The sequence below is a fragment of the Bison bison genome, unplaced genomic scaffold (assembly GCF_000754665.1).
Source record: "Bison bison bison isolate TAMUID 2011002044 unplaced genomic scaffold, Bison_UMD1.0 scf7180017864093, whole genome shotgun sequence".
NCBI classification, from domain to species: domain Eukaryota; kingdom Metazoa; phylum Chordata; class Mammalia; order Artiodactyla; family Bovidae; genus Bison; species Bison bison.
The window spans coordinates 2,791,213-2,818,747 of NW_011494665.1; the positions used below are offsets into that span (position 1 = coordinate 2,791,213).

General features: G+C 44.4%; 1 protein-coding gene across 14 annotated transcripts; it reads left to right on the top strand.

The window, feature by feature from the left end:
• TPM3 (tropomyosin 3) lies at positions 1-27,474 on the top strand. Of its 14 annotated transcripts, none has more exons than XM_010838366.1 (10): positions 1-211; positions 824-949; positions 12,463-12,596; positions 14,191-14,308; positions 14,397-14,467; positions 15,778-15,853; positions 16,483-16,545; positions 16,719-16,788; positions 17,744-17,822; positions 26,122-26,140. In XM_010838366.1, exons 1-10 carry the CDS (start codon positions 98-100, stop codon positions 26,123-26,125), a joined length of 855 nt encoding a protein of 284 aa, XP_010836668.1. In that variant the 5' UTR covers positions 1-97; the 3' UTR covers positions 26,126-26,140. The 14 variants fall into 14 exon arrangements, with proteins under 14 accessions (XP_010836668.1, XP_010836667.1, XP_010836671.1 ...); XM_010838365.1 differs by lacking the exon at positions 26,122-26,140 and adding an exon at positions 18,548-20,427; XM_010838369.1 differs by lacking the exons at positions 15,778-15,853; positions 17,744-17,822 and adding an exon at positions 15,148-15,223 and having other exon boundaries at positions 26,122-27,474.
• The last annotated feature ends 61 nt before the right edge of the window (positions 27,475-27,535 follow it).

Below are 27,535 nucleotides of genomic sequence, written 5' to 3' on the forward strand. Positions count from 1 at the left end.
GGGGAGCTAGTCACTCAGCCAGCAGCCCCTCCTTTCTTGCCCTAGTCTCCAGTCCTCCAGTATTCACAGGTGAGCTCCCCAACGGCCACTGTTCAGGATGGAGGCCATCAAGAAAAAGATGCAGATGCTGAAGCTGGACAAGGAGAACGCTCTGGATCGGGCAGAGCAAGCGGAAGCTGAGCAGAAGCAGGCAGAAGAAAGAAGTAAGCAGGTAGGCCTTAGCCTTGGTCTCTCTTACCAGCTGGTGAACAAAACTGAAGTGGAAGAGTTTTGGTGGGAAAGGCAGTGACCACTGGTGCCAGCTCATCCTTTGGGCGGGAGGGACTCCTCTTCTTCCCCAGCCTCACAGCACACGAAGAGGGCATCTAGGGTATTTGCCTTAGACTGCCTGTGTGACCTTGTGAAAGTCAGTGACCCCTTCTGAGCCGCAGTCTGTCTGCTCAATTTAAGTGGGAGTGGATCATGTTTTGGAATAACTCGTGACTTCTAGAGGAAAAGGTGGGAGCTTGGCATGCAGCATCTCTTTTCCCTTAAATGGGGTCACAGACATCGACATCTGAAGATATTTACCATCCCAATGTCTTAATGAAAACTCAGCATGGCCTGGTCATTTTAGGGTCAGAGATTACAAGGTCACAGGCCAAGGCCATAGCAAAATTCCTGGGGCAGTTGGCTGAAACTGATGAAGAAGAAAGTGTGTTGTCTCTCTGAGGATGGTAACATAGAGGGTGAGCTCAGGGGTCTGTCAGGCTCAAGAGCCTAGGGTCTGAGTCTGCACTGTTGTGTATGTGTGTCTTGTGTGTGACTCTTGGGGCTTCCATAGCTGGAAGATGAGCTGGCAGCCATGCAGAAGAAGCTGAAAGGGACAGAGGACGAGCTGGACAAGTATTCTGAAGCTTTGAAGGATGCCCAGGAGAAGCTGGAGCTGGCAGAGAAGAAAGCAGCTGATGTGAGTATAGGGAAACTGGGGGGTGGGTTTAACCTATGCAAATAGATCTTCATGTTAATAACTGAATTCTAAACACACTTGGACATATACACACTTGTGGATTCTCAGAACATAGGCGTAGATACCCACATGCATTTTTCCCACATGCTGGTATACCCTTATTGGCACATACTTTCATTCTTTAAAACTTGCAGAAGTCTCATTTTTCTTACCCCCAATCCAGGAATTTAATTATCTTTCCCAGGACCTGGACAAAGGGAGGGAACTCCAAGTCCAGAGTGCTATCACTTACCCCACCTCCTCCCCCATGCCACATTCTTAGCTTTTGTGTCCAAGGACTGGCATGTAGATATGTGTATTAATAGGGAACCTCTCATCTCTCAACTGCCCAGCAGAGCTAGCTCAGATTTCACAATGGGACAAAGGAGGTCACACTGACCCTGGCCCTATATGGGTTTATTTATCGTGGGCAATGTGGGCATCTGACCTTATGCCACAGAGATGCCATAGAAAGCACTGCTTATAGCACAGCTGAGAGAATCTTAATATCAGAAATAAGAAGGACCAGGGAGTAAAGTTGTTACCACCAGACCTCACTCTGTGACCTTGACTAAATTATTCAGCTTCTCTAGGGCTAAGTTTTCCCACTTGAAAATGAAATAAATTCTCTTTTCCACTTCACGTTATCTCATAGTCGCCCATTTCCCTTTATCCCGTCAACCTTGAAGTTAACCACAAAGATAAACGAGAGACTACAAGAAAAGATTTGTGGAAGAAAAGTAACACAGGAATCTTAACAGCAACAAAAGAATGTTCTGGTATTGATGGAAATACAGTCAATTTTCAGCATTGAGTTAGTAAGAAAGTATTTTTAAAATCACATTTGGTTTTGGAAAACAGCTAGAAACAGAGCAAGAGGTTCAGCAACGTTTTCGGATGCTCTCATTCACTTCTTTACTATTAGGTTTCCGATCTCCCCGCTGGCTTTTTGCCGCTTTCAGTGACCTGGGGAAGCGCTGAGGGTTGTTGAATATATCATGCCAGAGGTCACAGACAGAGAGCGTATTATATACATGATACATGTTCATAGTTTCCAAGAGTTTACGCCACTGCAAACTATTCATTCTTCCTTTGTGGAAAACTGTGAACAACACAGTTTACTCCAGGACTTTGGGCTAGAGCTTGATGGCCTGCTGGACTTGCCTAACTTAGGTTACAAGGATAGATGACTGTATCTCTCTGGTTCAAATAAATGGGCAGAGGATTAAGTTTTCACAAATGGACACAATGTCAGGTTGATAACAATTTTGTGAGATGTAACAAAATTGTAACAACTCTCTGGGAAAGTCCTTAGGCTGGTATAGCTAGTATATGGGTTTGAGGAGGTATTTCCAGGAACAATGAAAAAACAAACAAGATTAACCAGAGATCTGGGGAGAGAAAGAATGACATAGAGGCTCTAGACAATACACTGATACCATTGGGAAGATAAGGAATTTGTTGGAGATGAATTCTATTTGTCCTTACACATACACACGTAAGCACACATCAGCCCCCACCTAGACAGGGTCTACTCAGTATATTCATTTGAAAGAAACTTCTCATAGTCATATAGAAAGCTACCAAAACCATTTAAATATGTAAAGTATGGGTAAAAAAACCTCATTCAACTTCTCTCCCTCTTGTTAGCTTTCCCAAAAAGTCATTAAGTCCCCTCAGAGATATGTAAGAGAATAAGAAATAGGAGAAGCTTGGAGGCAAGAGGCAAACAAACTTGGGGTTAAGATGGAAACCCATCTTTTGAACTGTGGTGTTGGAGAAGACTCTTCAGAGTTCCTTGGACTGCAAGGTGATCCACCAGTCTATCCTATCAGGAAATCAGTCCTGAATATTGAAGGACTGATGCTGAAGTTGAAGCTCCAATTCTCTGGCCATCTGATGCAAAGAACTGACTCATTTGAAAATACCCTGATGCCAGCAAAGATTAAAGGCGGGAGGAGAAGGGGACGACAGAGGATGAGACAGTTGGATGGCATCACCAACTCAGTGGACATGAGTTTGAGTAAGCTCCCGGAGTTGGTGACGGACTGGGAAGCCTGGTGTGCTGCAGTCCATGGGGTGGCAAAGAGTCAGACACGACTGAGCGACTGAACTGAACTGAAGATGGAAACTGGAAGAAAGGTTTCTTTTCTCAAAGCTGGGGTCAGCAAACTATCGGGGTAAATGATGCTTTGGCCTGGTTTCCGACAAAGTTTTACTGGAGCATTTCCATGCCCATTCATTTACATATTGCCCTACTGACTTTTCCCCTACAAGAGAGTGGCAGCCACACACTATGGCCCACAAGGTTAGAAATATTTACTATCTGGCCCTTCACAGAAGTTTGTTGACTGCTGCCTCAAAGGGTCAAAGAAGAAAAGGAAGGCGTCTATGGGAATTGGGGAAAGCGCTAAATCAAGAAGAGGCAACAGGTTTCAAGTAGAGAGCAAGGGTCAGAGTCAGCAGCACAGAATATATGCGTCTTTGAAGGGAGGGTGCTCTTTCTAATAGGAAGGGAGTTCACAGCTCAGCTTCAGCCCTTGAGATTAATAAACAAGTAAAGAGAGCATATTCAGTTCAGTTGTTGCTCAGTCGTGTCCGACTCTTTGCAACCCCATGAATCACAGCACACCAGGCCTCTCTGCCCACCCGCAATTCCCAGAGTTCACCCAAACTCATGGGCATCGAAGTGATGCCATCCAGCCATCTAATCCTCTGTTGTCCCCTTCTCCTCCTGATCCCAGTTCCTCCCAGCATCAGGGTCTTTTCCAATGAGTCAACTCTTCGCATGAGGTGGCCAAAGTATTGGAGTTTCAGCCTCAGCATCAGTCCTTCCAATGAACACGCAGGACTGATCTCCTTTAGAATGGACTGGTTGGATCTCCTTGCAGTCCAAGGGACTCTCAAGAGTCTTCTCCAACACCACAGTTCAAAAGCATCAATTCTTTGGTGCTCAGCTTTCTTTACAGTCCAACTCTCACATCCATACATGACCACTGGAAAAACCATAGCCTTGACTAGACGGACCTTGGTTGGCAAAGTAATATCTCTGCTTTTGAATATGCTATCTAGGTTGGTCGTAACTTTCCTTCCAAGGAGTAAGCTTGGAAATGGCTGCGATCACCATTACTTTGATGTAAATATAAGGGAAAGAGAACCTGGGAGTCCTGGTTACCCGAGAAGCCAATGTGGAAAGCATAGGATTTGCTAGGACTCCTTGAACAAAGAAAGGGTGAGGGTGTGGCAAGGTCAGTCTGAACTTCATTTATTTCCTCCCTAAGTTCATCCAAGGTCCTTTTCATTTTTTAATTGTGAAAAATATGTACATAATGTAAAATTTGCCATTTTAACCATTTTTAAGTGTACAAGTCATTGGTGGTCAGAACATTCACACTGTGGTGCAACCATGTGGAAGGTTCTTTTGATCTGAGATGAAATCAGAAGCTGTTGAAGGTAAAACAAAAGGAGAATGCAATAGGTAGGACACACAAGTTATACTTTTTTCAAGGATAGGAGGTGAAAAGGATGGGGAGAAGAGGGAGAGGACAGACATATACACCTGTTGATATACTGTACTGTTGGTTACCAGGAAAACAATAGCACTAAGCCCCTTGCTGCCCATCCATCATGCTTTTAAAGGTCATTAGGAGTCAGTCCACCTGTTTCCCTGGATCAAGAGAAGATTATCTGTTCAAATCTACCAGCCTCAGGAATGCAGTGGTACTCTCAACACTCATTTGGTTTTTCTAAGATGAAGTCTTCTGCTTCTTCAGTAGGGCAAGGGAGCAGTGCAATAGTGTCCCCTGCTGATCAGCCCTGAGATGACAAAGTCTCATTTTTATTTCCATGGATTATGGATATCTCGTTAGATTTCTCCAAAGAGAGTTGGGAAAGGTCTTAGGCCATCAGGGCAGAGTTTACTGAAACTTCAAACCCTGCTTTTTTTCTTTCCATTTCCTGGGTGGGTAGCAAGGGCAGGGGTGGTAAATCAGTGTATAGGTTACTCTCTCAAGCAAATTACTTACTGTCTGAGTTGTTTCTGTTTCCTCTGATTAGTCTAAATGCTCAGTATTTCTAAATGCAGATGGTTGAAGACAGCCTCTGGTGGGAGTGTCTTCAGAACAAGGCATTGAGCGCAGCACCAATGTCTTACTTATAAATCTTCTTGGGGGTCAGGATTCTTAATTTAAAATCCTGGTCGACATCCTAATTCTCTAGAGAAAAAGAGATCTGCAACACAGGAGAGGCTTATTACTATTACTTACTGAGAAGGTGGGAGGAATACAAAGAAATAAGAGGGAAGAGTAAAATCCTCCAGGCTCTTTATTACTGTGCTTCTAAAAATCCTGCATGGCAGGCAATGCCTGTAGGGGTGGTTTCTAACTGATAAATAGCTCCTGGGGTACCTGGAAGCAGTAGTAGTGTGAAATTGGTGAAAGTTCTAACACAGAGGGAAGGCTGAGATTCTCAATACTATATATGTTTTTCAGATGCTCCTATCAGTGCTGTTGCACAAAGGATCTCGTGACACTAGTCTGTAATAGAGGACTCCTTCTGATAAAATGGAGGCTTAAGACACATTCCTCACCTACAAAAGGAATTGTAAGCGATGATTAATTACAAAGTCCTGAATCATTCAAGGTTTGGAGAGGCTGGTAAATCACTGGTGTATACTGATTCTCAAAAGTATCAGGGGAAAAGACCAGTATTTTGAATAGAACACGTTCATAACTGGTGACAAACAGAACGAGAATTTTGCCAAACTGCCCATCTCTTCACCCCCCATTAATTCCCTTCACGGACTTTCAGGAGATGGGAGAGCACCCACCTGAGCTGACTTTGAAAGGAGGCTGGAGAGCAGCACTCTTGAAGATGAGGCCCAGAAAGTCTTTTCTTAGCACTTGGGTTTGGAGCATTTGTGGCGTGGGTGAAGTAGAGGCTTGTGGGGTGTTTACGTTCTGGAGAGGCCACAGGGTGCCAGGAGTGAGAGGTCAACTGCGAGTGCGTAAAGGCCGCACAGGCCAACCATTGTGGGCAGTCTGCCCGGGGCCGGAGAGGCTTAATCACTACGCGCCTTCTGGTTACCATGGTAGCCCTCCCTCTTCCCAACCCCGCCCTCCTTTGCTGGCCGGAGGGAGAGTCTGGAAGCAGCCGCCCAGGGGTACTGGGCGGGCCCGCCCCTCGCTTTCTGCCGCGGGCCTCCGTCTAGTGGACTGCCTTCCCGCCCGCCTGGCGGTGGGAGGGCGCGGCGGTCGTAGCGTCACATCCGGGCGGGTGGGTGAGTTCCGGTATTTCAGGGCGGAGCAGGCGGAAGTAGGGGTGAGAAGCGGCTGCAACGCCGAGCGGAGGAGGCAGGAACCTGTAGGCAAGCAGGAGCTGGGTGGGGACCATGGCCGGGATCACCACCATCGAGGCGGTGAAGCGCAAGATCCAGGTTCTGCAGCAGCAGGCCGATGATGCAGAGGAGAGGGCCAAGCGCCTCCAGCAGAAAGTGGAGGGAGAAAGATGGGCCCGAGAACAGGTACGGAGAGGGCGAGGCGCGTGAGGGAGAGGCAGACGCTGGAGCAGATGGGACCCCGAAGTGGGGCCGGATTTTTGCGGTGGAGCACGGTCCTTAGGGGGCCAGTATAATCCGAGATGAAGTTGAAGTCCGGAGGATGGGTGGGGCTTAGCTTCACTTGGACCTCAAGTAGGTGAGGGGGACACTGGCTGCTGGAGCAAGCAGACTTGACTTTTGAAGGAATTGAGCCTCACGGGGTCTGAGGCATGGTTTTCTTCCTCTTTTCTCCCGGCTCATTCATTCAATCCCTCCGAGTCGGGCGCGGTCAAGGGAGGGGCTCAGCGGCCTCTCCCTCCCCCACTTCCCCGGTGGGGTGGGGGACTTTGCTCTCGTTTGGGGTTTCCGGCCCAAAGGGTGAGAGTAGGTGGTTGCCTCTCTGATCTGGAGGTGTGCAGAGCCGAAAGGGTGGGGGGTAGAGGGTGGGAACAGCCGGAAAGCCCCCGGCCTGGCCTGCTGGCAGCTTTTCCGCTCCCTCCTCCTGCTCAGGAAATGAGGCAGCAGTCGACTGAGGAAGCGCGGTGCCCTCCCTGGAGGAGGTTGAGGCCACAGCACCGCCTCCCATCCTCCGGTCTGGGGCCCTTTCCTCTTAGGGGGAACACTTGCAGCTGCTAAACCCACTCTGTCGACGTGAAACTGGAGGGGAGGAGATAGTACCTCGCTGCCTCTGTGAGTGCAAATGTAGGAGCCAACAAAACCTTCCTAGCTTCCAAGACTACCTGGAAGGCGGGATCTTCTGCCAGATTCAGGCCTTTATTGCTGAAGTGTGAAGAGTGCAAGCTGAACCGTTTAAGAACACTTCTTCCAAGCAGAGCTGATAAGCGAGAGTATGTGGTAGAGAATCTGATGGAGTGCCAATTTCTGTCAAGGTTTCTGGTTGCCCTAGGCAGTGTGGCTGATGGAGTTTCGAGGGGTCTCTTAAGTGACGTTACTACTCTGCAGTGTGGCTGATGGAGTTTCGAGGGGTCTCTTAAGTGACGTTACTACTCTGCTACGTTCCCAAGTACCCACTCTAGTGTCTTTTTTTTTTTTTTTTTTTTACGTTGAGTATTTGTTCAACTAAAAGTTGAAACATAATATGCTCATAGATTGAACGGTGATTCTTGAAACTGCTTTCTGTTGAGAAGTGGTGGGCTAGTTTTAGTAAGCCATAGGTTTTCCACGATCTAGGGTGCAGTCTAGTGGGTAGAACTGATTTCCTGAGTTGAGGTTTTGGTTTTGGAGGATCCTGAGGCTGGAGGGGAAAGTAACTGTTGCTAAAATTTGAAGACCTAATGAAAGAACTCTTGTGGTTTATTGGTATTCCTTGTTCTCCCCTCCCCGCTTTTGGCTGCTCTTTTGAGGACTGGCTGAGAATTAATGTTTTGGGGAAATGAGAGAAGCAGCTGCCCTCCAGGTTAATACTTAAAGATTGTTAGAATAGTAATTTCTTTTTACAACTGGACATAGAAATGCTGGGAGCTTGGTTTCCTCAGTCACTCATTTCTCAGTGGATTTTTCCTCTGTTCATTATGCTCCTAACTTCTAATTATCATTCTAGTGAGATGAACTGGCTGGGTGACTCTTTATGACTAGGGACACTTTCTCATCTCCTTTGTTCTGGAGACCAGATCCCCTTAAAGGGGGAGACAGGGTGGCTCTAAGGAACTGGCCATGTGTTGACCTAGAGCCAGGCTCAAAGTAAGGGCATGCTAGGAATGATTCTAGGGTAGATGATGTCATTACCCCCACCCTCAGTAGCCCCCAGGACTTGGTTTCCCGCCTAGGATGTCCTGGACATTCACTGCACTCAGGATTTGGTAATTTTCCTTGCAGGGAAATTTCACTCCTTTTTTTTTCCCACCTGGGCTCATAGGTGAGAGAGCAGAGTGAGCAGCTTCAGGTTTTTCTTAAGCTTCTCCCTCACTCCGAGCCTGCCAGATTTGCTTACTGAGCTAAGTGAGTTCTAGTGAGGAAGCCCTCACTCAGATGGGGAAGTAGATTGATAGTTAAATATTTATGAAACCAGTATTTTCTACAGCCCAGCTTGAAAAGTGCCTAATCTTTTGACTTTCTGCTCTAGTGAACTTTGAATTCCTCCTGAGGAAACACCTGTGGGAAGGGAGAGGGGGGAGTGTCTGAACTACCTGTTATCCTCTTAGGGCATTCTGGAATGTGGATTTTGCAGGCTCTTCCCGCCTGGAGCTGGAAGCTCTGCCCTCCCTTATGTTATTGCATGCCATTAGTGGGATTGGCACGTAATTACTTTTCTGGTTGCTTTGTGTTATCAATCCAGCCCTTGTGGGAAGCTGAACGAGTCCAGAGCCAATTGAGTGGTTCTGGAAACCATCTCTACTGCTCTTGACCTGGAGACGTATCTTTTATAATGTAAGGTGAAGGTGAAGTCACTCAGTCATGTCAGACTCTTTGCGACCCCGTAGACTGTAGCCTACCAGGCTTCTCCGTCCATGGGATTCTCCAGGCAAGAATACTGGAGTGTGTTACCATTTCCTTCTCCTGGGCGTCTTCCCGACCCAGGGATCGAACCCGGGTCTCCCGCATTGGAGGCAGACGCTTTAATGTCTGAGCCACCAGGGAAGCCCATATATAATTATAATGTAGCAGCTTGTCAAATCCACTTTTGATTTTGAATCTCCTTTGTACTTTTTTGCGAAACTGAAACTTATAGCAACATAATATTTCAGTGCAGTCTTTTCCCTCATCTGTGTGTGTGTGTTGTGGTGGTGGTAAAGATACAGTGGTAAATGTTTACTATTTTAACCATTTTTAAGTGTACAATTCACCTTATCTGTTTTTAATACTTGTCTCCTAACTTCTGGTATTTCTCGCTCTTTTTTTTTTTTCCTGGTCTAAAAAATTTAGGAATACTATTGAGGGAGTGAGTGGGCTTTGAACAGCAGTTTGATTGTGGCCGTATTCCCAAATTCTTAGTCTGCAGGGGGTGGGTGGTGGTGGTGGTTAGAATGTCTGGCCATTGTGTAGCTCTCTTCTGTTTGTACGGTCTGATGGAATAAGCCACTGACTTTATCACCTTTCCTTGGTTGAGGTTTGCTTTTTTTTTTTCTTACTTCATACTAAGAGCACGTACTCATAGGGGAGAGGCAAATAGCCCTTTGCTCTGAGTGCCTCCGCTTAGTCTCCACCTTTGTTTACTCTGGAACAGATAACTGCTCCCTTCCTTCCAACTTGCCTCCCCCTTGAAATTTAAAGTCCCCAAGGACACAGTATCTCCCTGGGTAGATACATTTGTGAACACTGTAAACCAGAGCAGTCCTTTACTCACAGGGCTCAAGCCTAACTTTTCCGTTACTCTTTTCCTTTGAATTTCATCTCTGGCTTTTGTCTAAAAAGAGAAACCCTGGAGTGGCAGCATACCAGATTTAGGCTAATCCCCTTCTGTCCTTGGCCCTGATCTGCCTCTGAACACCAGTCTCCTGTCTTTTCTGCCTTGATGGGTATGGTGCTCTTGATGGGTATGGTATGGTGCTCTTGGGCAATCTCTTTAGTGTGAAGGATGGTAGCACTTAAACTCATTTCCTAGCTGAAGCTGTTGTCAGCCATCTTCTGAAGTGAGTCAGTCGCTGCTTTGTCCTCCTCTCTGGCCATGGGATCTTTGCTTACTGGGTAGGGAGAATCCTATTATTACCTGAAGGAAGGACCTCACAGTGTACCTCCAGCCTAGGCAGGGGTGAGCGGGCTGAAAGATCAAAACTGCATGCTAGACCTAGGATGATAGACAGCATGAAGTTAATGTTTCCCATTGTCACCTGCAGAAGTTAGTCCCACTCAATCTCTGGGTACCACTTAATTGACCTGAAAGGGACAGGCATTGTGCATAGGTTCTGGCTGGAAGGAAAAGTCAGGTAGGTGTCTTCCCTTATTCCTTTAAATATTAAACAGATCTTGATTCTGCAAGCTTTTGTTTCACTGTAAAGAAAACTGATCCTCTGTAGGAAAAGAAAAAAATAGAACAGTGATTACCTTGCTCTCCCTCTGCTCCCCACGGGGGTCTCCAAAGCTTTTGCTGTGGGACTCCCATCATGCGTTCTTTTTTTGGTACGGGCTTGTTCAGTGTGCGCATGCTCTGATTAGGGCACCAAGATGTGTTTTCTCCTCCTCCCTTTTCAGCCTTGCGAAGAATTCTATTGTAAATGCTGATTTGTGGGAGAAACTGCCCGAGCCAGCTTGTTGTCATGGAAACTATACACCCCCGCCCCCATAGCCTGTTATCTTTACTTCATTTGGGTAACTGCTGGTGAGCTGGGTGGGGACTTAGATTTCATGAGCTTCCTTCAAATCTGGGTTCTGTCTTCTTTTTTTTTTTTAAGTTCTAGGCATCTGAAGATAGAGGGGTGGAGTAAATGATTGAACTGTCAGTTCTCAGTTCTTCTTTCACAGTTCTTGCCTGATTGCCAGATTCATAATAACCTTGACCTGTTAGCCTTTTTGAGCTTGTGAGGTGAAATCTGTGTTGTCCTAGGTTTCCTGAGACAGGACCAGAGAATACTTGTCTTTGTGCTATTTTGAATAGAGATGCAAACGGTTTCTTAGTAATTTCAGCTTATGTAGACATCTTGATTTTCTTTTCCTGTAGGGCACTGGTTATATAGCCCCAGCCCCTGCAGTTCCTTGAATCGCCTATGTTTGTATTTGGAAATTTTTGTGTGCTATGTAACCCAGTTCTTAACAGGAGTCTTTTGGGCTATATCCCTTCCCATAGGGGCTGGTGGCCCAGATTATTTCTATAGCTACCCCCACCCCTGACTACCAGGAGGAAATCAGGGTAATAGAATTCAGGCACAATCTGGGCTGTAGAAGAGAGATCGTGTTTACCAAGCATTTGGATAAGCATCTGAACTGTGTGCAGGGGAGATTAAATTCTTGTGCAGTTGTGACAGTCAGTGTACTTGCCACCAGCAAAGGTGTGGGGAAGGGAAGGGCAATCATAAGAGAGGCTTCTCTACCAGTAGAATTCTTGCTTATGTGGCTGCCTCCTTCTTCCCTTGCTTCTTATTCCATGGCCCAGGAAGAGGCATGGGATTACTTGGACTCCAACCTGTGCTTTTTATTGTGGAGTGGGAGCCAGGGAGAAGATTGTCATACACTGCAGTGGAGGGTGAGGCTAAGGGAGTGACTTGAGGAATAGATAGGGTCACAATTCAGAAATTCGGAGGGGTGGTGGTGGAAGGCCTGAGGGAACATTCTTCTGCCCCCAGTTTTTTTGGTAATGCCATCAAAGCAGATAATTTTCACCCAAAGAAACTCCTTGTAGTCAACTTTTAAAACGCGGGAGGTGGGGGCCAGTTGAAAGGGTGGAAAGTTGGTATCCCAATATTCCATCCTTTTGTTTTCTGGTCTGAAGGTCCTTCTGGAAAACATTCTCTTGGCTCGTCATCCTCTTGTTGGGTGTGTTAGGGTAAGGTTATCAGAGGGTTAACAACTTGAGTTAAGCAGCAGATTAACAGATAATCCAAGATTCCCTCTTTGAGAAACCTTTATTTTTCTACTTTATGTGACACTTGGGAAAGCTGCTGCAGAATAAGACATGTCTCTAAGCCAGCACTCAGGCAGACCCCTTCACTTGGCTTACCTTTTCTGACACTAGCGTGTTTAGGAATTTGAACTGAGTCCAGTAAGGGGGTGGTACTAACTGACACTGGGCTGGGCAAGGAACTGAGTTTTGAAATGCTTTTCCTGTGGAACATATGGGAATTCATTGATGGGAAAGGGAGGAAAATGCCTGTCATAATACAGAGTGTATAATCATGTCTGCTCGGTCTTACATGCATCTGAGTTAAGTTCTACCCTGCAAGACTCTGGCTTCCTCATGGTAGTATTCAGCCCATCTTAGTGTCATAGTTCAGTTTCTTTTCACCATGCCTTTGCTTCCTTTTCCCATTCTTTCACTTAAACACAGGCTGAGGCTGAGGTGGCCTCCTTGAACCGTAGGATCCAGCTGGTTGAAGAGGAGCTGGACCGAGCTCAAGAGCGCCTGGCCACTGCCCTGCAAAAGCTGGAGGAAGCTGAGAAAGCTGCTGATGAGAGTGAGAGGTATGTAGCGGGGCCTCATGAAGTGTGGATTTCAAAAGTTGTTCATAATGGCTCTAATCAAACAGGTTCCTTAAAAACCTATTTTTTTAAAAACAGTGATCTGTCTTTACACGGGATCTTCTTTCCTTCTGTCCCTCATATTCTCTACATATGAAAACCAACAGAGTAAGGGTTAGCTGGATCCATGACCCTTGTGTAATTAGTGTTTCTCTATAAATAAATTCACCTAGTAATAGGATCGCTGTAGTGGCCTCCATTTAGCACCCACTCAGAGGCAATGGCACCCCACTCCAGTACTCTTGCCTGGAAAATCCCATGGACGGAGGAGCCTTGTGGGCTGCAGTCCATGGGGTCACTAAGAGTCGAACACGACTGAGCGACTTCACTTTCACTTTTCACTTTCATGCATTGGAGAAGGAAATGGTAACCCACTCCAGTGTTCTTGCCTGGAGAATCCCAGGGACGGGGGAGCCTGGTGGGCTGCCGTCTATGGGGTCGCACAGAGTCGGACACGACTGAAGCGACTTAGCAGCAGCAGCAGAGCGGTTCTCAAAGTGAGGTTCCAGACCAGCTATAGCAGGAATTTGGGAGAAAGTCCCATCAGCAGCCTCTGCCACTCATCAGTGGATCAGAGGTGGAGCCCAGTAATCACTGATTTAATAAGCTCTCTCGTCCCTGGTACACTGTTAGAATCATGGGAGTGCGTGGTAGGGATCTTTGGGGAGTTTAAAAAATGCATCAGAATGCCTGGGTCCCATCTCAAATCAGTTAGAACCCATTGTGAAAGGGGCCTGGCTATTTTTAAAGCTCTCCAGTAAATTCTGGGAGAGTACTGCATGGCCTCACTTGCAGGATCTCAGTTCCCCAACCAAGAATTAAACCCAGGACCCAGCAATGAAAGCCCAGAGCTCTAACCACTAGGCAACCAGAGAACTCCCCCCTCCATTGATAATTCTAATGTGTACCCAGGGTTAGAACCACAGTCCTTGAACCAGCTCATCTTTGTTGAAAATAGCCAATTGGCTTCTTGCCACATGTGACTTAAAATGAGAACAAAAGTGTGTGATGACTTGCACAAACTAAGACTTTGCAGAATTAAAAAAATTCCTTGTTGGGAGTACATTAACACAGAGCAGCCATGAAAATAAATAAGACAGCTATGTGTATACTATTATAGAATAGTGGCCAAATTATAGAAAGTGAGGAAAACAAGTTGCAGAGCAGTGTAGCATGGTTCCTTTGGGGCGTGGGGAAAGGTGATGAGATTTTTGGTATATAAAACATTTCTGGAAGGATTATCAGGTATTCGATTACTTTTGATGAGCAGGACGAGAATTAGGGAGACTTTTTGCATTAGACCTTTAGACTGTTCATTTAAATGTTTAATTTTTAAATAAGCATGTATTTATAAGAAAAGATTTTAAGCAGAATAATTCAACTAAGGTGAGAAGGTGCTATGAAAATTGTTTTTGAGCGACGCAAGCAGAGAGGCATGGGCTTTACCTGGTGCAGTTCTGGGTCCCTTAGAGTTGATGAGCTGATGACAGACTCCCCAGGCTGTCAGCGCTGCATCTGTCCCTGTTGTTTCTGGCAGAGGTATGAAGGTTATTGAAAACCGAGCCTTAAAAGATGAAGAAAAAATGGAACTCCAGGAAATCCAACTCAAAGAAGCTAAGCACATTGCAGAAGAGGCAGACAGGAAGTACGAAGAGGTACGGCACTCTTCGCTTGTCCCTCTCTCTTCAGTGATATCGGCCCCTTCTTTGCTCCACTGAACTGAACCCATGTCTTTTCCCGTAGGTGGCTCGCAAGTTGGTGATTATTGAGGGAGACTTGGAGCGCACAGAGGAGCGAGCCGAGCTGGCAGAGTCGTGAGTATCTTGCCCCCCAAATCTTGCCGCACCATTCTGCCCCTTCCCTTTTGGCTTGGGCACTAATGTGAATAGCATTTCTTCAGCCTTGTTAAACAGGACCTAGAGAGTGGGAATCATCTAGAATGCTTTTTTCTTTTAGCCCCAAGAATGGCTTTGGGCTTTCTTAACTGTCTTAACTCATGCCATGTGACAAATGAGGCTTCCTGATTTCTTGTTGGGAGGGTTTATAAATTGAGGGGAAGATGAAATCTAAAAAAAAAAAAAATGGTGAACTGTTGGCTGGCAGGCCTACTGGGTCCTTCCAGCTGGGTTCTGCTTCTCCTTGAGGCATTCAAGTGGCTGTGCTGACTTAAGATGTGTCTCTGTTTTTACTACTTCTCTAAGCTGCTGGGGAACTTTCGGGCAAAGGCAGACATGACCTGTTCCCCTGATGGCACCTTCTGGGCCTTGTTTAACAAAGTCCGTGCTGATACAGATTTATTTGTGCTTCCCTCGCATTTCCCTCTTCTAGACATGACATATCATGACCATGGTGATGTTTTTCTTTCCATTTTTTTTTTTTTTTTTTTTAAATTTTTTTCCCCCATTTTGCTGCTTGTTTCCTTGCTGTGTTCCTTTTTGACCTTTCTCCCTCCCCACCACCTGGCTTGTGCGATCCCTGTGACTATCACTAACAGCCGTTGCCGAGAGATGGATGAGCAAATCAGACTGATGGACCAGAACCTGAAGTGTCTGAGTGCTGCTGAAGAAAAGGTACTAACCATTAAACCCACAGAGCGGTTCTGTGTATGGTGTGATTTTGTTCGGTTTTGTTTTTGTTCTGTTTTGCAGCTGCCTCCCCTCCACTGGTGGTTTGTTGAGTGCTTTCTCATCTCTTCATGGAATGCTCCATTCCTCTCCACTTACTTGGCATCTTTCATCTCTTCTTTCCTAATTACTTCACTGCCTCTCCACAGGGTCTCGCCTTCCCTTGGGTGATTTGGGGGATATCTTTGGGTTGGGCATCCGTTCCCACTTCCACCCCAGGTAGCTGTTCTGATTTGTTCCTGGTAGTGATTTCCCAGGTGTTCTCTTTACTAGTGTCCGCACACTCTGAGTCCCAGCCCAGGAGGGTCTAGCTCCTGATGTGTTCTCTGGTAGAGGGAGGGGGGTTGATGCTTGCCCAGATTACCTAGGATCTTCTCTTTTCCCCAGTATGCCTTCCAACTCTCTCTACATATAGGTTCAATTCATGTCTGTGTGTCTCTCTCCCTTTTTTTATTCTCTTCTTCCCCTTTCCTCTCCTGCGGTATTTAAAATATTCACAGTAAATGTTCTGAGCTGGAGGAGGAGCTGAAGAATGTCACCAACAACCTCAAGTCTCTTGAGGCTCAGGCGGAGAAGGTAGGGGCTGGTTTGTAAAAGTGACAGGCTTTGGGGCCTGGGCCCAGCCCTGCCCTTGATGAAAAATGGGAGAGACTCATTCCTTATATAATCCAGTGAGAAGAATCCACCTATTCTCTCCAGATTCGGGTTTAATGCCAATTCCTGTGCACTTTGATTGCTGTAGTTAAAGAAACTTCTTGGTCTCACATTCCCGGGGTGATGTTCTCCTAGGCTGATACTGCTATGCTGATGTTTGGGGGCAACAAGTAGTATCAGATCTGAAACCTAATGGGCATAAAGAAAGATGGCTTGTCTTTAGCTTCTTGTGGGACTGTTTCAGCCACATGGCCTCCGGGTGTCACCACATTTACTCATTAACCTGGAGGCAGGAAGAATGCCTTCCTGTGTTGATCAAAGCCTAGGTCCATTTTAAAAATAATGGTCCTGGTGGAGTCTGAGGTTATCATGGCGCCAAGGACATTGATTTGTGGGTTTTAAGGACTGTTTGTTCTGAAACAGCCTTGTTCTTTCTCATGGATCATTCAACACATTCAATCCAAGAGGATGTTGAATGTAAAGGTCAGGAGCGGGGTGTCATCTGTGTGAGTAATATCTATTTTGAGATGTTTATTCTACTTCTCTTACAGTACTCTCAAAAAGAAGACAAATATGAGGAAGAGATAAAGATTCTTACCGATAAACTCAAGGAGGTGAGCTGGGGTGATTATGTATGAGGAGGGGGGCCCCAAGGCATTGAGAGGCATATAAGGTAGTTAGCTGGCTTTGGTTCTGAAAATTATAGAACCAGAAGGTGGAAAAAATAAAGGCCCTTCTTGAACTGTCTTATTTATCTCTGATTCTGACTCATTTCATGTTCCCCTAGGCAGAGACCCGTGCTGAGTTTGCTGAGAGATCGGTAGCCAAGCTGGAAAAGACAATTGATGATTTGGAAGGTATGGAGCCTAGTGAGGGATTAAAATGAATAGAGAGGAAGACCTTGCCCTTTGACCCTCATCCCCACAACACCAAAAGAATTTGGTAGTGACCTGGCCTGCATCCTATGCCCTGTCCTATGCCACAGCCAGGTGAAGTGGGCCAGATCTTGGAACTGGATTTTTATACTTACTCTTTCCTTTAATAAGACTTAACCTAATATTCTGGAATTTGTATCCTCCCCTTGGAGGAGATTGGTCATGGCACGTACCCCCATGTCACCCCATGGCTACTTTGGGCAATCTTGTTCACCACTCAAGTTGAAGGGGGCGCCTCACCAAGGGACGCAGCGGTGGAATGACCACTTCTCAGAGCTGACCAATGCCAGGGGCTTTCTGAATGCTTCCTGCCCCTGCGATTTGGCAGCTGCATCTACCCTAACAAGGGAAAGTTTTTACTTTGCTCTGAGAAGTCTGAGATATGCTGCTTTGGTACACTCTGGGTAGCAGAATATTCTTTGGGAGAGTTTGGGGCAGGCAACCTGTAGAGCAGAGGTGCCAAGAATATTGGTCATGCTTGGTAGGTCTGAATATTAAGTGTCTGAGTATTAATGTGTATTTTCTCCTTTTTCTATTTTTGTTAAATTCAGTGTTATCACCACTAGGAATTAGGTTCGCTGGGTGGGAGTGGTATCCTCTTGAGTGCCTTTGGTAATTGGAATTTCTAGTCACGACTATGCCCAGGTTCTCAACCTTTGCTGCAATTGATTAGAGGTATCAAGAAGTCTGGTTGGTCTTGGGGACAGTGAATCTGAAAATGGCCAGTCATGGCTACCAGGATAGATTTTCTCCTCAAGGTGGGATTAGACCCATGGTCATGCTTTCCCTCATTTCTAACGATTCCCTCTCTTCATCTGCTTCTGATACCTTTTACTCTGTGTCCTCATTCCTCCCTGTGGTTCCTGTGCCTGTCCAGATGAGCTCTATGCCCAGAAACTGAAGTACAAGGCCATTAGCGAGGAGCTGGACCACGCCCTCAATGACATGACCTCTATGTAACTATCTGACAGCAGAGTGGGGCTGGGACCTTGGCTTGTGGGTGGGTGGGGGTACAGACTGCATAGTGTGCTCTGCTTTTGTCTTCTGGAAACTAGAATCTCCACTCTTATCTTTAAAACATTGGTGCTGGTTACTTGTTGGCAAAAGCTGCGGAGGCATGTAATCCTGGATCAGTGGTAGAACCCTGATCTATGTGTAATTTTTGTACTTTTTATTCATAGTGCCTTCATTATGACACCGGGATTTTCCCGTTTGTTTCTTAAGTTTCGTCTCAGAAGAGTTACTGCTTAAGATAATCGTGTTGTCATACAATTAAAGAACTAGGGCCCAGAGAGCCAGTGACTTGGGCCATAGCACCCAGACTTCCTTGGTGTGTATGGTTTGTACCCTGATACTGAAGTTCAGGTGAAACACCCATGATTGGAAATACCAAATTCACCTAAAAGGCTGAGCCAAGTCCCAGAGCAAGCCAGGTAGTAAAAAGCACCAAAAAGAGTTGTGGGGGCCTTCATCTGTTTGCTGTGGATCCCTGATCCTTGACGCTAATCTGCCTTTTCCCCCACTAACCTGAAAAGAAGCCAAATGACTCAGGCTGCAGTATCTGGCTGTCTTTTATCATTCCTACTGCCACCGACCTTTTTCTCCTCTTCCTCTCTCCCAAATTGCTGTCTAGATTGATGCTTGTCCTTCTCACCTAGAGTCTCCTTACTTTTTCACACAGATAATTATCACCGTTTCTGCTCTGTTCTGGATCTACCCCCTTTCCTCGGGGAACCCAACGCCCCACTCTCGCTCTGGATTCCATTTGGGTCAGCCTGGCTGATCCCCAAGGCATTAAGATGGGCGGGGGGCGGGGAGGTGGCCACAAAACAACTTATGTATTCTCTTCCACCCCTCACCCCAAATTAAAATGTTAAGCTGCCGGAAGCCTCATGCTACCCTGCATTTGTGTCATTGACAAAGCTGCTGCTGTCCCTAAAAAGGAGCCTTGGGGGTGTGATGTGGGGCGCAGCTATTGTAGGCTCTCCCTCCTCTGACTTATATAATCAAAGCCACTTTTGTGTGTGTCTATTTTTTCTTGACATTTAAATTCAACTGATCTATCAGAGTGGTGGACTAGGAGAGGTTCCTTAGAACAGGAGCTCTAGTTTGACACTCAAGCTGAACGAAATTATCTAAGTCCTTTACTTCCAGGTTCTTAAATCTTCCTGTCTGGAATGTTTGTCTTCTGCTTAGGTTCTTCTTTTAGAGACCACTGAAGTACCTCTCAATATATCCTCTCTATCCTTTTACCAGTGGTTCATCCTCAGAATACTCGGTGGACCCAAATATGTGACTGCTGAAATTGACTAAGTGTATTGCCCCAAGTCAGAGAATATACATAATAGGTAGAATTTCCAGCAGTTACAAACCTTTCTTACATATTTGAGGCTCACTACTATTTGCCTGCTAGTATATGCTAATGGAATATAAGTGATAAATGATGGTTATTGGAAAAATAAAAAGAATCAGTAATGCATATTTCAAATGTTATACACAGGTACCACTTTTTTTAGTACATGCATAAATAGGGTAAATTGCTTCTAGTAGGATTGTTCCTAAGTTCATGTTGTGGAATTAAATGTCAACCTTCCGGAAATTCCTATGCTGATTTACATAGCAGATATAGTTTAATCTCAGTAGTGTAATCATAGATTATACTTATCTAAGTACCTAAGTGTAATCCACTTAGTACTTCAGTTTCTCAGCATAGTATATATTTAAAATTTGGCTTTCTTTTAAACAGATACAGCCAGGTATAGAGGTTTTCTCTAATTTAAACTTTAGGTCCCATTGAATTCGGTTTTCTTTCTGTCTATACCATTTCTTTTTTCCATACAGCCTTTGTGATTAAGGTACAGGTTATTACTAGTTTAGGCACAGGGTATTAAGACGGAGGCATCTTCCTTACTCTCAGGTTGCTCAGAATCTAGTAGGAGAGAAAACATATGTATAAAACTAAAGATGATGTGTGGTGAGTACCCCAAATAATCAAGTACCCTCAGAGGGAGGAAGAGGTTGATTGCAGTGCTGAGGATAAGAAAAGTGTCACGATAGGAGGCACATACAAGTTACTTAATAAACATGTCAAAACTTTCCTCTTCATTTTTACTGGATTCCAAAAGATTGCATTTTTGACAGTTTGGTTGAAGGAAAGTGGATCTTGAGCATTTTCATCAGAGAAGCAAAAGAACAAAGGCATAGAATTGGGAAGGACACCAGAGGTTTAAGGGTCCATTTAGATAAACTAGGGAACAGGTATGTGCTGTAATCAGGCTTGGGAGTTTTAATTTTGTTTTGTAGGTGATGGGGGTACCACTAGAGATTTTGAACAAGGGTGTGTTCTGAGTGGAAGAGTTAATTTGGCAACTAAGTTAAGAACATATTGGGAGAAAAAAAAAAAGAACATATTGGAAAGGGAGCAGATTATCAAAGTGATCCATTAAGGCAGTGATTCCCAGATTTTGTTCATTTGCATACCACTTTTGACTGCTTTTTCCATATTTACATGCAGGCTACATTATTTTTTTTTAATTTACTCATTTTAAAATTTCTTATGCTTAAAAAAAAAATTCTTACACTACACAATTCTAACTTGAAATCAAAAGTTTTGACATGTGCTAGTGTTTTTTTCCTAATGAACATTAAAGTCATATAGCTAATTAAGTTCACAAAAGTATGCTGTCTGCAATCTTCTCACTTAACACTAACAGTGACTGTACCACAGTTTAGGAAATACTTGGTTATGTTATTGCAGTTTCCTGGGGAGAAAAATCTGACCTAGATGGTGGTATTAAGGGATGGTGCTGACCATGGGCATTATGAAGGGTGGTCACCAAATGCAAGAAGGAAGCATCAAGGATGACTGGTTTTGAACCTAGGGAAATGGTGGTATTAAAGGTGTAGGACGGTCATATGGTCCTGGTTTGGGAAGGCAAGGGAATAAGTATGTAAAACTAGCTGGTATCCAAGATGAAAACAAATCCTAGCACTTGAAGGGAAGAGTTTGATACAAGAGAGATTTAGGAGTCCGTGAGGTTGGCAGGCAGTTTAGGCCATGGAAGTAAATTCGAATCCTAAAGACAGTTGCAAATGTAAAATGAAAAACTAAGCAGAGGAAAATCTGTGTAGAGGTGGAAGCCAAATGGAACTGGTTGGAAGGGTAGAAGAAATGAGTAACTTTTAAAAAAATTTTAATTACTGGGTGATTTCCAGTGATTCTCAACTTTAACAGGTAGAGAAGGATGATAATTGAAAATTATGAAAACATAATTGTCATTGATGCTTTATTAATCTGAGGGTATGTTTTGAGCATTAAGGACAAGGAGAGGAGCCATACTTCAAGGAGCAGAAGCAAACTGATGGAAAGGAAAAAAGAGGCATGGAGTATAGTCTAGAATAATGATGTCTGTCCGAACCTTTGACAGTGATTTCCAGTATCACAGCCACCAGCCACGTGGGGCTGTTGAATACTCAGTGTGGCTAGTGTGACCCAGGAACTAAATTCTAATTCTGCTTACTTTTAGTTCTGAATTTAATTAACCACATGTGGCTAGTGGCTGCTGCGTTCATTGTATAGTACCAGCTGTTTTAGTATGTGGGCAGAAGGAATTGACTTTGGTACAGAGGAAGGCTTCCAACAAAGGAAAGAACTAAGAATGGAGAAAGAAGAGTGAGGTGTAGAAACCGTCTTTACTTGAGCCAAGACTTGCTATGGGAATAGGGTGAAGCATCAGAGCATTGGTAATCTCAGAGCAAAGTGCTTCACCCCTTAACTTTCCTCATCTTAATTTCTAAGAAAAAACCACAGGCTGATGTGTTGGGATCCGTTCTTCCCTTCCTCCTTACCATTGACGGGACAAGGAATAAAACAAAATGAGACTGGATCCCAAGTTACCTGATGGGTGCAACTGACCTGTTATGTTAGGCAGCCTTGTCTTAGCCACACCCAGACTCTTCCATTCACATGATATTGGTTGAATATTCCTTAGCCTTAACATGAGGGAGGAGTTTAAAAAAAAAAAAAAAATCTGTTTTACATCATTCCTTGAATGTGAGTCTTTAACACTGATACAGTTCCCCTTATTCCAGGCACTCCCATCCTTTTCCTGTTACAGAATGAAATTGACCGGATTCAGCCTAGTGAAGCCTAAGAATGTGTAGCATCCGTGGGATTATTCCCTGAAAGGAAAATCAGACCAAAGGGGGATTCTCTGACTTGTTTTTGTTTGTTCGTTTAATTTGCTCTTACAGGGAACCAAGAAATTTAATGAACTAGTATCTGGTCCTGAATTTTTAGTTAATAGAAATAACAGAGTTAGAAACCTTACTTATTACAAAGTTCAAGGTGAGAAAACAATCACATTTATCTTTCTGACCTTATGCAATTCTAAAGGAACTAGAAGTTCTAGGATTTAATCAGGCAATAAAATGCTCCCACTTCTTCTCTGCCTCTTTATTTCTTCTCTAAGTGGAACAAAACTCTCCCTGACCAGACTTTTTAGAGTTAGGATCCTAATAACAGCTATCTTTCCTAAGATAGTGGGAGTCACACTAAGACTAACTTAGATATAGGTGTTACGGAACAGCCAGATTGCAAATGGTCTCTGGGTGTAATATAACACCAAAAAGTTCAAGGAATGAAATTTCAACACAATCTGAACCCCTACTGTTTGTCAGGATTGCCCCAGTGAATAAGACAGGTCCAATCCCAGGCCTGATGGACTAGTATAGGCTAGTACAGTGTCTCTCAGTGGTGGACTTTAGCCCTTTGGGTCAGGATAATTCTGGGATGTACAGAACAATGCTATTTATTGCTGTCCCCTGCCCAATAAATAGGTCAGACCCTCCAGTTGTTGTGACAATTAAAACCTGCCCTCACACATTTCTCAATTCTCCTCTAGGGGGAGGGGAGGGAGAGTATTCCTCCTATTGTGACACTGGTTTAGTAGGAGGTGCAGTTTGTAAAATTCTCTCCAATTCTGCCCCTTAGTATAAGGGGCAGAAACTCTTGTTTTTTGGCTATTCCCCCCCAGGATCTTTTTATACATGTATGTTTTCTGTTTTGGATAGTGTACACAAAGTGGCAAGTATTATTGGGAACACACTAGTCCCCAGCTTCTGGGTAGAACTGGGAAAACCTCAGTCCAGAAGGCAAGACAACTGGGCAGTGCCCACAGTGAGCCCACAGATGCAAGACAGAGAAGTCTTTTTCATATTGAGTTTCTGAGACCATTTTGAAACAGACTGTAAAACAAAGGAAGAAACTTGTTTATGAACACCAGAGGCTGATATTAGAAGTGGATTAGGAAGACCTGTCCCTCAATTTCCATTACCCTTGTGTTGGTCACATGAATTTGGAGTCACTGTAGCCCGTCTTTTTTATTTATTAAAAAAAAATTTTTTTTTTCCTTGTGATGAGAACTTCTAGGATGACTCTTTAAAAACACCTTTCGTATATAAAACGTACAGAGCGTACTGACTATATTATACTGTACATTACATCTCTAGTACTTATTTATTTTATAACTGGAAGTTTATACCTTTTGACTACCTTCATCCAATTACCCCCATACACACACTCTCCCCCTCTGGTAACCACACATTTGATCTCTTTTTCTGTGAGACTGTTGAAGTATAATTGACTTATAACACTATGTTTATATTAGTTACTGCTGCACAGCATAGTGATGTGATATTTCTATACAAGACGATCACCGTCCAAGTGGAAAATCCAGATAAAGCCAGGGGATTTGAGCACTTAATTACTTGTATCAGGAACGCTTTTAGTTAAGACACATCGAAATAGCAGCTTAAATAAATATGCGGTTATTTTTCTCTCATAATAAAAAGTCTTGATTTGAGCAGCTTTGGCTTGATGTAGTTGGGGTTTCTGTGATTCTTATGGCCCTTTTTTCTTAGTTGAAATTTGCAACTCGAGTCATCATATCCATGTTCCAGTCAAGAAAGACGGCTAGTTTTTTCCAGAAGCCCCCAGACACACTACCTCCTACATCATTGGCCAGAACTGGATCAGGTGATTACCCTAAGCTGCTACTGAGGCTGGAGAAACAGGATAGTCTTGACTGGCTTGCATTAATAATCCACCTTCCCTGGGGCTGGCGACTGTGGCCACTAACAGGTTTGGTGAAGTTGGGTTTTGATTGGATGTGCCACTATGATAGGTCTTTCACTCAACACCTACCACAAAAAGCATTACAAAGTGTAGGGTTGAGTGAGTATGGGCTATGTATCCCAGTCTCCTGTTCATAATGCTGTATTGAATGCTTTTATAGAAAAATATTCAACTATTCACATCAGTTCCTTACAAACTCTTAAGTTTTGTAAAAGTATTTCTTATGAGCCAACTGTATTCCTTCTTTTGCTGTGTTTCACTTGTCTCAGTTTCTTAACCCAGGGAATCAATACTGTGAAGGAGATATTTTTCTCCCTCAAAATGTCATCCTTTCAGCTTGTTAGCCTGCATTTTTTATTTTATTCCTCTGTTGGTCTTTTCACCAACTGACTGAATCCTCCTTGCATCCATCCAGCCTTACAGATGCATGTTATATATACCAGGTAGTTGAAAGTCTCAAGATTTACTTCTGGTACTCTACTAATTTTCCCTTTTTCTCTTTCTCCTCCTCTTTTTCCTCTCCTCTTGTTTTCTCTCCTCTCCATTGCTGCTGCAGAGCGTCTCTACAGCCAACTTGAGCGAAACCGCCTGCTTTCTAATGAGCTGAAGCTAACGCTGCATGATCTATGTGACTGATGGGCAGGGCTCACTGATGCCCATTAAACCGAGCTTACGGCTCACGCCACTGACCTGGACCCCAGCAAAAAGCTGATTGTCTTTTTAAAGTTATTATTTTGCCCTAAGCAAGTTGCTTTTTAATTGGAACAGTTAGAATAGTGTTGTCTTCCTTACTGCACTGTAAAGTGGGAACAGTTAAAATTAATACTGCCTTTCTACGCTTTTCAAGAGATTGTGGGTGATGAAGGGAGGGACCTGAGAGATTATAATGAGGAAATCTGGGAGAGTTTTCTGTTTTCCACCCGTATTTGCTGCTCTTTCACTTGTGCACTGACTGTAGGATATGTTGCTTGCATGAATGTTTTCTAACAATAAAAGGACTGACTTGACAAGATGTTGTAACTGCTTCATCTGCAGGCCCGGGGATGGGCCCTTCTGACTGGGTAGAAAAAAAGACAAGGGAAAGAAAGGGGTGTGGGACATGAATAGGTCAGTGTTGCCATTCGCTTCCTTGAGTTGAAGAGCATTTTCCCTACCTCCCTAGAGCAGAGAGTGGTTTGCTTGCTGGGCAGCTTTGATTCTCCTTGATGTTCAGCAGCTGGTTTTCTTCATGATGTTTTTCCCCATTTTTCCTCGTGCTTCTTTTTCCTGGTATAATGTTTAATTGTAAGTAACTGTGTCACAGGCTAGTTCCTGAAGAATAACTCTGTGAAAGTCTCAATTGATGTTTTGCTTACAAGGATATGTTTTGCAGTATTCTTTTTTTGTTTTTAATTTGGGTGCATCAAATCTTAGTTGTGGCATGTGGAATCTTCAATCTTAGTTGCAGCATGCAGGATTTAGTTCCCTGACCAGGAAGCAAACCTGGGCTCCCTTCCCTGCATTGGGAGCTCAGAGTCTTAGCCACTAGACCAACAGGGAAGTCCCTGTTTTGTTGTATTCATGACTTTGTTTTCTCTCTAGATTCTCTGACTTAGCTATGGGGGTTCTTTTATTTATCCCACTAGTCATTCCTCTCCTCTCTACTTGTTGAGGAAAACCTGTAGTGCATGGGGATCCTATTGTACTCAAATTTTCAAGTTGAGATTCTGCTGTTTCTACTGGTAGAAACATGCCCATCCTTGTTCTCAATGTGTCAGACTCCAGCAGGCTATTTGGAGTAGGTGTTATCCTGTGGGCAAAGACTTAGAAGAGTGGATGGCTGATGTTTAACTTAAGGCCACCTCCTTCAGTGACTGAAAACTGAAAGCCTCAGTTGGGGTGTGGGGAGGAGAGGAAATGATAAGGTCCCCAGCTCCCTCCCCTAGAAGTCCAGCAACACGTGTAACTTCCGTAGGCAAGTCTGAGGCCCTGAAAAACCGCGTGATGCAATAGCTCACTTCTGTGGCTGAGACGGCAGCTGCTTTATTAGTCTGCAGCTTCCCTGCAACAGGAGCAATTCTCAGAATGGGTAGACCTTGAAATTTACTTCTTTTATAACATCTCTCCTTTACCCCCATTAGATAAACTGAAATGCACCAAAGAGGAGCACCTCTGTACACAAAGGATGCTGGACCAGACTCTGCTTGACCTGAATGAGATGTAGAGCACCCCAGCCCCGCCCTGCCGCTGCTCCTCCCTCTCACCCCGACTCCGCTGGGGCCAGCCTGCCCGAAGCTGACCTTTAAACTGAGGGCTGATCTTTAACTGGAAGGCTGCTTTCTCCTTTCGCCACCTCTCCCACCCCCTACTCCTGTGTCCTTTTCGCCAAACTGTCTCTGCCTCTCCCCAGAGATTCCAGTTGGGCTAGAGGCTGAGCACCTTTGGGAACACGTTTAAGGGAATGTGAGCACAATGCAAAGTGTCTTTAAAAGCATGTTGTGATGTACACATTTTGTAATTACCTTTTTTGTTGTTGATGTAACAACCATTTGTAAAAAAACATTCCAGATAATTCCGTAGTTCTGAAGCAGCAGTCTAATCCCTTTCTCACTTTTGGAAGGTAACATTTCAGCTTAATGCATATTGCCTTCTCCAGAGAGAAAGGGAAAAGGTTTGGGCCTGCCTTACTGAGAGCCTAGCAGTCCAGAGAAAGGCTCCATTTGGGGAAACCTCATTGCCCTGTAAAAAGTACCTGCCAAACCAGAAAGATGATTCCAGGAGGAGTTAGCCAAAAAAAAGTGCTGTTCAGGTTTTCAGCTTTACAGTATCTTTGGACAACCTTTTTTTTTCTTTTTTCATCAGAAGTGACCAAACAATTAAGATGGTGAAACCTCTGAGACCAAATCCTTGTCCTAGCTCTACCCTGTTCCCAACTGCTCACAGAATGGATCATGTGCCCCTTATGTTGAAGTGACCACTTATTTGCTCTCCTGCCTCCTTGAAAGAAAGGAAAGAAAATTATGTTTTGCCACTGATTTAGCCATATGAAACTCATCTCATCACCGTTTTCTGGGTCTGAAGCTGCTGTCTCTAAAAGTGCCATCTCATTGTGCTTTGTATCGGTTAGTGCTGGAGAAATCTTGAAAAGCATATGTACAAAACTTTTAAAATTTTATATTATTTTGGAACTTTGCTTCTTTGGGGTTGAGGCACACTGGTCACCCCTCTGCCTGTAAGAGCTCTCTACAGTCTGTGGGCTAGCAGTGTGCTGATCTTTTAAAGTTTCTTTCCCTACCCAATCCCCCTTTTTTGATGAGGTTTCAGTGAGGTCTGTTAGGTGTGCATCCTGCAGCTTAATTGGCTTAAAATGTTCTCTCCTTTGGTGTCTCTTTGGGGACCAACTGGGAGAAAAAAAAAACCAATAGTGTAACCGTTTTGATACTGAAAATTGATAAATGTCTTTTTGAAATAAAGAACCAGTCCCTCCAACCTTCAGAAGTACTTGCTTTTATTTCCCAGTCCAAATGGGCTTTCTCCACAGGAGCTAAGTTTGGG

What these genes read in the sequence shown, in the direction of transcription:
- TPM3 (XM_010838369.1), top strand. Translation starts at nt 98, where the DNA reads ATGGAGGCCATCAAGAAAAAGATGCAGATGCTGAAGCTGGACAAGGAG. An exon ending in CAGAGAAGAAAGCAGCTGAT is followed by an intron (nt 950 to 12,462) that starts GTGAGTATAGGG and finishes ACTTAAACACAG; the next exon opens with GCTGAGGCTGAGGTGGCCTC. An exon ending in CGAGCCGAGCTGGCAGAGTC is followed by an intron (nt 14,468 to 15,147) that starts GTGAGTATCTTG and finishes TATCACTAACAG; the next exon opens with CCGTTGCCGAGAGATGGATG.